The sequence below is a fragment of the Pygocentrus nattereri genome, chromosome 21 (genome assembly GCF_015220715.1).
Source record: "Pygocentrus nattereri isolate fPygNat1 chromosome 21, fPygNat1.pri, whole genome shotgun sequence".
Classification (NCBI taxonomy): Eukaryota; Metazoa; Chordata; class Actinopteri; order Characiformes; family Serrasalmidae; genus Pygocentrus; species Pygocentrus nattereri.
The window spans coordinates 54,591-65,000 of NC_051231.1; the positions used below are offsets into that span (position 1 = coordinate 54,591).

General features: G+C 43.6%; 1 protein-coding gene across 1 annotated transcript in view; it reads left to right on the forward strand.

The window, feature by feature from the left end:
- Positions 1 to 152: 152 nt before the first annotated feature.
- pank4 (pantothenate kinase 4 (inactive)) overlaps positions 153 to 10,410 on the forward strand; it is a 32,871-nt gene continuing 22,613 nt past the window's right edge. Inside the window, exons 1-9 of the mRNA XM_017685806.2 lie at positions 153 to 280; positions 707 to 801; positions 1,935 to 2,146; positions 4,036 to 4,219; positions 6,897 to 6,989; positions 7,111 to 7,264; positions 7,553 to 7,734; positions 8,481 to 8,562; positions 9,925 to 10,025. Coding sequence (XP_017541295.2) covers positions 163 to 280; positions 707 to 801; positions 1,935 to 2,146; positions 4,036 to 4,219; positions 6,897 to 6,989; positions 7,111 to 7,264; positions 7,553 to 7,734; positions 8,481 to 8,562; positions 9,925 to 10,025 — 1,221 coding nt within the window. The 5' untranslated portion in view covers positions 153 to 162. The remainder of the gene's footprint in view (positions 281 to 706; positions 802 to 1,934; positions 2,147 to 4,035; positions 4,220 to 6,896; positions 6,990 to 7,110; positions 7,265 to 7,552; positions 7,735 to 8,480; positions 8,563 to 9,924; positions 10,026 to 10,410) is intronic.

Here is a 10,410-nt window from a genome sequence, read left to right on the forward strand (position 1 = left end):
ATTATTATTATTATTATTATTATTATTATTATTATTATTATTATTATCCAGTAGCCCGAGTTCTGTCCAACTGGGACGGGACACGGGAGACTTTTATATTGAAAGACTCGAGATCTTCAGGGTTTCGAGCTTCAGCTGCGTTTGCAAAACAAGCCGTGGAAGATGGCGACGCCCGGAGGGACGGACAGAGCTTCCCACAGTCTGGACAAGAGCATCACGCTCCCTCCCGACGAGATATTCCGCAACCTGGAGAACGCCAAGAGGTTCGCTATAGATATAGGTACCAAGAAACGTTACTCTGGGGTTGTCTTTCCTCTAAAACAGCCGCTTTCTGACGGTTGAGTTCGGCGCGCTCTGCGCTGAGTAGCTGAGTAGTCGAGTTGTTGAGTTGGCGAATAGTTGAGTTGCTGAGTAGCTGAGTAGCCGAGTGATTGAGTAGCTGAGTTGCCGAATAGCTGAGTAGCTGAGTAGCCGAGTGATTGAGTAGCTGAGTTGCCGAGTAGCTGAGTTGACAGTTGCCCATTACAGGCGCTGAACGCAGAGCAGACGTCTCAGCCAGTCAGCTGCTTAACTTAGAGAGCGTAGCTGGCTAGTTGAGCTGAGTGAGGTGCTGATAACGCTTATAAACTGTTTTTCCAGGTGAGGGTGTTGAGCGTTAGTCTGTGTCGTGAAGTGAAAATTGTACTGACTGCATTTTTTCCTGCAGGTGGTTCTTTGACAAAGCTCGCCTATTACTCCACTGTTCAGCACAAAGTAGCCAAAGTCAGATCATTTGATCACACGGCGAAGGGAGGTTTTCAGGTAAGACCTCTGCACTTAATACACCGGGGGGGGGGGTTGGGGGGGGGGTCCGGGGGTGGGGTTGGGGTTGGGGGGGAATTGGAGGTTAGGTGCCTTGCTCAAGGGCACTTCAATCCCAGACTGTCAGCCAAGGGCTGATTCACAGGGCTGATTCCCTAACCATCCTAACCTCCAGCCCATGACTGCCCCCAACGCTCTACACTCACTGTCCATCTGATCAGCTCCACTGACCGTATAGCTGCACTCTGTAGTTCTACAGTTACAGACTGTAGTCCATCTGTTTCTCTGAGACTCTGTTACCCTGTTCTTCAGTGGTCAGGACCCCCATGGACCTTCACAGAGCAGGTACTGTTTGGGTGGTGGGTCATTCTCAGCACTGCAGTAACACTGACGTGGTGGTGATGTGTTAGTGTGTGTTGTGCTGGTCTGAGTGGATCAGACACAGCAGTGCTGCTGGAGTTTTTAAACACCTCAGTGTCACTGCTGGACTAAGAATAGTCCACCAACCAAAAATATCCAGCCTACAGCGTCCTGTGGGCAGCGTCCTGTAGGCAGCGTCCTGTAGGCGGCGTCCTGTGGGCGGTGTCCTGTGGGCGGCGTCCTGTGGGCGGCGTCCTGTGGGCGGCGTCCTGTGGGCAGCGTCCTGTGACCACTGATGAAGGACTAGAGGATTGCCAACACAAACTGCAGCTGCAGATGAGCTGTCGTCTCTGACTTTACCGACAGGTGGACCGACAAGGTAGGAGTGTCTAATAGAGTGGACAGTGAGTGGACACAGTGTTTAAAAACTCCAGGAACACTGCTGTGTCTGATCCACTCGCACCAGCACAACACACACTAACATACCACCACCACATCAGTGTTACTACAGAGCTGAGAATGACCCACCACCCAAATAGTACCTGCTCTGTGAGGGTCCATTGGGGTCCTGACCACTGAAGACCATGTGATTAGAAAAGTTATTGATGTTCAGTTTTGAGAAATTAATCCCACATCGTCTGCTTATGGAACTCAGGCCAAAGTTTAAACTAGTGTAATTACATAACGAACAGCCACAGAATAGGTGCTGATTGTGTGACAAAATAAAGACACTTCACTTGTGTTCTCATGTTGTCTTCGTTTGATGTTTTCAGCACGACTCAGATGGAGAGCCGCTCTATGAGATATCAGTACAGGAGGAGATCACCGCTCGTCTTCACTTCATCAAATTTGAGAATACATATATAGAAACGTGTCTGGATTTCATTAAAGACCACCTAGTTAACACAGAAACCAAAGTCATCAAGGCCACTGGAGGTGGGGCTCACAAGTTCAAAGATCTGATTGAGAAAAAGTTAAAACTCAAGTAAGTAAAATTCACACACAAACACACACAGTGGTGTCCAGTGTGTTCGAGGGGTCACATATTATAAAAGTTAATATTTACATATATGTGTGTGTGTGTACATATCTATATATATATATATCTATATATATATATATATATATATATAGATATCTATATATATATATATATATATATATATATATATATATATATATATATATATATATATATATACACACACACACACACCTCAAAAAATAAAGGGAACACTCAAATAACACATCCTAGATCTGAATGAATGAAATATTCTCATTGAAGACTTTGTTCTGTACAAAGTTGAATGTGCCGACAACAAAATCACAAAAATCATCAATGGAAATCAAACTTATTAACCAGTGGAGGCCTGGATTTGGAGTCACACACAGAATTAAAGTGGAAAAACACACGACAGGCTGAACCAACTTTGATGTGATGTCCTTAAAACAAGTCAAAATGAGGCTCAGTGTTGTGTCCGGCCTCCACGTGCCTGTATGACCTCCCTACAACGCCTGGGCAGCTCCTGATGAGGTGGCGGATGGTCTCCTGAGGGATCTCCTCCCAGACCTGGACTAAAGCATCCGCCAACTCCTGGACAGTCTGTGGTGCAACGTGACGTTGGTGGATGGAGCGAGACATGATGTCCCAGATGTGCTCAATCAGATTCAGGTCTGGGGAACGGGCGGGCCGGTCCATAGCTTCAATGCCTTCATCTTGCAGGAACTGCTGACACACTCCAGCCACATGAGGTCTAGCATTGTCCTGCATTAGGAGGAGCCCAGGGCCAATCGCACCAGCATATGGTCTCACAAGGGGTCTGAGGATCTCATCTCGGTACCTAATGGCAGTTAGGCTACCTCTGGCGAGCACATGGAGGGCTGTGCGGCCCTCCAAAGAAATGCCACCCCACACCATTACTGACCCATTGCCAAACCGGTCATGCTGAAGGATGTTGCAGGCAGCAGATCGCTCTCCATGGCGTCTCCAGACTCTGTCACGTCTGTCACATGTGCTCAGTGTGAACCTGCTTTCATCTGTGAAGATCACAGGGCGCCAGTGGAGAATTTGCCAATCCTGGTGTTCTCTGGCAAATGCCAAGCGTCCTGCACGGTGTTGGGCTGTGAGCACAACCCCCATCTGTGGACGTCGGGCCCTCATGCCATCCTCATGGAGTCGGTTTCTAACCATTTGTGCAGACACATGCACATTTGTTGCCCTCCTACGGCCTCCTCCACATCTCCTGGTGTACTGGCCTGTCTCCTGGTAGGGCCTCCACCTTCTGGACACTACGCTGACAGACACAGCAAACCTTCTTGCCACAGCTCGCATTGATGTGCCATCCTGGACGAGCTGCACTACCTGAGCCACTTGTGTGGGTTGTAGAGTCCGTCTCCTGCTACCATGAGTGTGAAAGACCACCAACATTCAAAAGTGACCAGAACATCAGCCAGAAAGCAGAAAGGTACTGAGAAGTGGTCTGTGGTCCCACCTGCAGGACCACTCCTTTATTGAGTGTGTCTTGCTAATTGGCAATGATTTCCACCTGTTGTCTGTTCCATTTGCACAACAGCTGTGAAATTGATTGTCAGTCAGTGTTGCTCCTAAGTGGACAGTTTGATTTCACAGAAGTTTGATTTTTGTATACACACACACACACACACACACACACATATACAGCCATATATATGTAAATATTGTTAGTATATATATATATTTTGTGTGTGTGTGTGTGTGTGTGTGTGTGTGTGTATATATATATATATATATATATATATATATATATATATATATATATATATATATATATATATATATATAATGTGTGTATATGTATATGTGCATATAGCCTCATTCATTTTTTCTTTTCACAGAGTGGACAAAGAGGATGAGATGACCTGTCTGATCAAAGGCTGTAATTTTGTGCTGAGGAACATCCCTCATGAAGCTTTCGTTTATGCTAAGCATGCCGACTCTGAATTCCGTTTCCAGAATACACACCCAGACATCTTCCCTTATCTCCTTGTTAACATTGGCTCTGGAGTTTCTATTGTTAAGGTAAGTCTCTTCAGTCTTTTAGCAGAGATTTAGATATTTAGCTCTTTCTAATTCAGTGTTTGTGTTCATATAACATCTTGCAAAGGTGGGCGATATTGCAAATTATAACATCATGATACTAGACGTTTTCACAATATACAATATTAAGATTTTCTGAGGTTTGCAAACAAGTTGAAATGGATAAGATGAGCCAGCAGAACAGGGCCACAGTAGTAGTTGATTCCAGTCAGTGTATCACTGCTGATGGAAGAAAACCTTGTATCTCCAAAATGAAAAATTTATAGGAGAAGGAAAAAACCTAATTTACTTTCAATGTAAGTGAACCAGTGGAACCAGAATTGTTTCTCAGTCATTTGAAGCCGCTTCGTTTGGTCCGTTATTAATGAAGTTTACACACAATGTAAAGAGCAACAAGCATTTTCAGATTGTCAAAAACTGAAAAATTACAAAAATGGAGATTTTCTTCCAGCAGCAGTGATATAATTGGTCTTTTGTGTGGTTTTTATTCAATGTTTCCTAATTCAGGGGCTGCATCCTTTGAAGGATGCAGTCTGTGAAGACTGTGTAGACCAGCGGTCTTTTTAATTAAAGTTCACTAAAGGTCCAGTTAGAGAACATTTCCTCAGGCGAAGGTCCAGAACATCATAATGTCTAACCTGCATCATGACTCAGTGCCATATACTGTTTACCGAAGTAGCCGAGTAGGAATATCAGCATCTTATACAGTCGACAGCTGAATATCAGATCAAATAATAATAATAATAATAAAGCGCCTTTCACAAACCCAAGGTCGCTTCACATAGCAAAAAAAAAAACTATACAGAGGAGGAGGAAGAAAAATGTGCATTAAAGATAAAGTCTTTAAGTCAGATTTAAAAGAAGAAAGAGAAGAGCCTCCCTGAGGGATTGAGGAAGAGAATTCCAGAGTTTGGGGGCCGTGGCACTGAAGGACCTCCCTCCCAAGGTGGAAAGTCTGGTGCTGGGGCAGCAAGTAAGTTACTGCTAGAAGACCTGAGAGAGCGAGAGGGAGTGTAAGAGGTCAGCAGTTCTCTGAGGGAGGGGGGAGCAGGTTATGTAAAACTTTGAAAGTGAGAAGTAAGATTTTAAACTTTATTCGGGACGAGACCGGCAGCCGGCGTAGCTGGGAGAGAACGAGGGTGATGGAGCTGAACGCTGAGTGTGGGTGAGAACTCCAGCTGCTGAGCTCTGACTGTCCTGTAGCTTTAGTACAGACTTTACAGGGAGACCAACAAAGAGGGAGTTACAGTGGTCAATGCGGGACATGATGAAGGCCTGAACCAGAGTTTCGGCATCTTTATCAGACAGGAACGGTCGGAGACGAGCAATGTTACGTAAAGGAAAGAATGCAGTCTTGGTGAGGAATTTGATATGCAGATCAAAATTGAGTGATGGGTCGAGTAAAACACCAAGATTTCTAACGACAGGTGCAGGCTTAACGAGCAGGCCATCAATACTAACTGAAAAATTGGATGACTTTGATAGTAGAGGTTTAGGGCCCACCAGTATGACTTCAGTTTTAGCAGTGTTTAGCATGAGAAAGTTATTATACATCCAGAGCTTTAAATCAGAAATACAGTGAACTAGTGTCCATAAAGTCCAGTTCGGTCAGATTTCAACAACATTTACTGAACATCAGATCAAATAAAGTCCAGTTCGGTCAGATTTCAACAACATTTACTGAACATCAGATCAAATAAAGTCCAGTTCGGTCAGATTTCAACAACATTTACTGAACATCAGATCAAATAAAGTCCAGTTCGGTCAGATTTCAACAACATTTACTGAACATCAGATCAAATAAAGTCCAGTTCGGTCAGATTTCACCAATCTAGATCAGGTGATATTTAGATCACGTCGTGTTGAATAACTTCCCTCTGACTCACTTTCTTCTCTGACTGCTGTTTCTCTCCTCGTCCCTCCCCTGTGTGGCGTCACTGACTCGAGTCTCGGAGCTCATCGTAATGCACTGATCTGATTGGCTGAGCAGCGTCACGTGTGATATTTACAGCACATGAGATTGGTCTGTGAGTCTCCAGCCACTAAAGCTATCGTAAAGTTGTAGGTCTAGGTCCTATATATAAATAAAGATTATACCAAAATGAGATGGTCTGTTGTTTCAAAGTTCTTTAAATACGTAGTTTTTTTTCTTTTCTTTTTTTCTTTCATTTATTAGAGCTGAAGATGGTTCACCACGGGCTACTGATGAGATTTGTTTATTTATTTATATTTTTTAAATGTTTCTATCGTTAGCCATTTAGTTTAAGCCCAATACTTGCATTTAAAGTGTCTCTCAGCCGGCGTTCGCTCCTCTGCTGATGCCACCATGTTCTTAAATCCTCGCCAGCTCGCAGCGAACCTGGGGATATGTTGGCTGGTGAAGGATCCACATATTGGATCCTTCGTTGTCATGGAAGAGGACACGTTTCTCAGCCGCGTACGAAGTAGCCTTCGAAATGGGACAGACTAGTCGCGCTGCTGTGATGCAGTCAACCTCCAAATGCAGCCTGCGAATTAGGACACAGCCAGTGCTCTCGCAGTACTAATGATACCCATGATATACTTAGATAAGTGTGTTGTGGTGTAACTTATCATGAAGATGACAGCAGCTTCATATCGCTAATATGAAGTCATCAATGAAACTGTTCACTCTTTGAAGGTTGAATCGGAGGACAAATATGAGCGCATTGGTGGGAGTTCTATCGGCGGTGGTACCTTTTGGGGTCTTGGAGCTTTGCTCACGAAAACTAAGGTAAATTGCTTATTTGCTTGTGCCTGTGTCTTATATTCCACCCAGGTATGTCCCAGAGGTATTTCTGTCCTCTGTTTCTTTGATTATTGTTATTAATTCAACTCCCTTCTGACCATAACAGAGATTTGATGAGCTTTTGCAGTTGGCCTCCAAGGGGCAGCATACCAATGTGGACATGCTGGTGAAGGACATCTACGGGGGTGCGTACGGCTCTTTAGGGTTAACGGGAGACCTCATAGCAAGCAGCTTCGGCAAATCGGCAACCGCAGACAAAGGTGACACATAGGACCCCACGGCCAATGTTTTGGTTGTACTTTTTCACACCTTTGTTAATAATTACACGGTGACTGTTTTATTCTGGCAAACGCAAGCAGGTGACCATTCAAAAATTACAAAAATTAATATCCAGAATTAATCGTTTTTCAAAAGTGGAGACCAAATCTCAAAATAAATTATGATTTTGGGTAATTGTGGTATTAATGAACTAACCGTTTAAAGATTCTTACTCTCTCTGAAGATGTTCAGTAACTTTTTACTGTGATTGTGATCCAATGTTTGAACAGAGTTCTCCAAAGAAGACATGGCCAAGAGCCTGCTGCACATGATCAGTAATGATATTGGGCAGCTGGCCTGCCTGTACGCCAGACTGCACAACCTGACCAGAGTGTACTTTGGAGGATTCTTCATCCGTGGACATCCTGTCACCATGCACACCATCACCTACAGCATCAACTTCTTCACCAAGGTAATGTCTTTCCACTCTGTTTCAGCTCGCTGTGATGTGTAGTAACTAGCCCATTATTTTGCCTGCTGAGTATATGGCAATACATGTATAATGTCAAATGCAGTTGGATGTACAAGTCGTGCTGTTACAAATTGAGCCTATTTGCACCTTGCATTAACATGTAGTTTGTGTTTGGATCGTATCTGGGTGAATCTTGGCTGGATTCTGTTTGCACTTGTTACTAAAACGTGTCCCCAGTTTGGCCAGATGAGATTCAGTTGTACTTTTCCTGTGAAAGAAGGATGTCAACACTTCTTCTTCATGTTACGATACAAACCGACAAGCTTAGACATTTTCATCAGTCTGGCGTGAAGAAGGTGCTTAGTTGAGGCCAATTTCAGCTTCAAGTATCGTTCGTGTTTCCTTTCATTGTTTGTTCTCTCACCTGCTAGTCAGCACTCAGCAGACGCATTTCCACTCATGTAGTTGTGTACGGCTAGCTGAAACACATTCCATTTAAACCGCCTTAAATTTGGTCCAGATCCATCTCTGACCACCTCCGAATGTGATTTAACTGATCCAGTCGTAACCCAATCACAATGCGCCCTGGGGGTGTTTTAACCTGCTTTTCATCAGGAAATCTCTCAAGTCTGATTTTGATCTGATCACCAAAAATGTGCCGTGATGCAAGGTGTGAATAGGCCCAGTCTTCTAGCAGAAGACTGAACAAAATTTGCTTTGGAGGACACATTTTCTTTGTCTTGCAGGGAGAAGTGCAGGCTTTGTTTTTAAGACATGAAGGCTATTTAGGGGCCATTGGGGCATTTTTGAAAGGAGCAGAAGAAGACAGTAAGTTTTTTTTCTAAAGCATGGAAAGAGGTATGCTGCCTGTTTAAAAATTGAGGGAAACCTGTTTTTGGTCATATGTTGGTCAGTTTGCAAAAGCATATCGCTGTTGTGATATGTTATGATGAATGGACTAAAAGAAAGGACCCAAAATGACGGGGGTGAGGGGGGGGGGGTTAATTGACTTCCATTAAAAGTAAAGTATGTTTTCTCTTGTAAAGCTACCGTTTTGGAGATACGAGGTTCCAACAGCAGCGATATCTTAAATAGAAAGCTGTTAAGATACGTTTTTTGCAGAAGGATGATGCCAAATCTCTCACATTTATGTCCCTACACTTTATGTGAACAGCACTCATCAGCGCTCAGATCTTTCAGCTGTTTATATCATCGCCATCTTTCATTTATTTCATTTCCAGTTTATTTAAACTTCCAGTATGTACATGAACATTTTTGGGCGATGTTTCTGATGAGATTTGGATCAGGATAGACCCTCCCATCACTCAATGCGATGCTAGTCAGCTGTTCAGCTGTTAGCTGACGTGTCAGATCTGGAGGTTGGCGCTTTCGGCTGACCAGTGACGTTGCGTGAGCGGCAGTTTGAGAGGATGCGGCTTCCCGGGTCTCGGAGAAAGCCTGTGTTAGCCTTCACCCTCCTAGCATTGTTAGCATCGTGAGATTGAGGGAGTTAACTAGCAGGTGGAATTGGAGGCGACTAAATTGGGGAAAAATTGGGTTTATTTAATAAAAAATAAAAAAATTCACAAAAATTTGCCGCCTAACAAACAAACGAGACCTGATAGGCCACCAAAACCATCACCATCAGATAAGCAGAACTTTGAGAAGACAGGAGAAAATCATGCTCACCTCTGGCTTTAGCTGTGAAAATATCTGCAGGTGTTTCTGTCCATCCTTCCACTGTGAGAAGACCACTCAGCGCTGTGGGTCTGACAGGATGTGTAGCTGATCAAGAAGCTGTTATTGAGAAAAGTAAATAGACAAACAAGCTCGTCAGCCTACAACTAACTATGGGATTGAGCCAAAGAGTGAGCACACTAAACACTGTAGGAGTCAATGTTATATTTAGTTCTTGAGGCTTTTGTGTAGCTGTTTTCTCCTTTTTCTTGACACTGGAAAATAAATAGGTTATACTTAATGGCCATTTTTTGCCATGGACCACGCATTATGGACACAAAGCTGTTGAAGCAATATTGAAGCAAAGTACACCTGCATTTTCAAATTCAACTGGAAAGTAACAGGGACAGAACAGGCCATGTGTCCTCAAACTTTTGACACACTCAACCTAAACTCTAGCTGAAATGCTTTTTTCAGCAAAGGCACTACGTGTATTTTATTGTTTCTGTTTAGATCCGAACCAGTACAGCTGGGGTGAGAACTACGCTGGCAGCTCGGGTCTGATGAGCGTCTCCCCAGATCTGAACCCCATGCAGCGAGCTCGCAGTGGCACAGTGAGTGTACCCTCACACACCAACAGCCTGTGCTCCCTGTTACCAGTAGAGAAATTTGAGTAGCCAGACAGAAAGTAGGGATTAGCATTTTAGACAATTAAACAAATACCGTTTAAATATCCCAGCAAAAAAACTCAGAAACGCTTGACGTTTAAGAGGGTTAGTGCTTGCAGTTAGCATAAGACGTGATCTGGACCTTTTGGTTCTGATGATATATGACTTTGCTTAGTTAGTGCCATTTTGCTTAAAATGGGACACAAAACATCAACTCCTTAGAACGTTATCTTAGATAATTAGATTTGGTTTATTCCAAAATGCACAGGCCTTTTTCGAGTAACAAGTTACATGAAGAAATTTTATAGCCTTGCTCGAGCTGGATTTATGT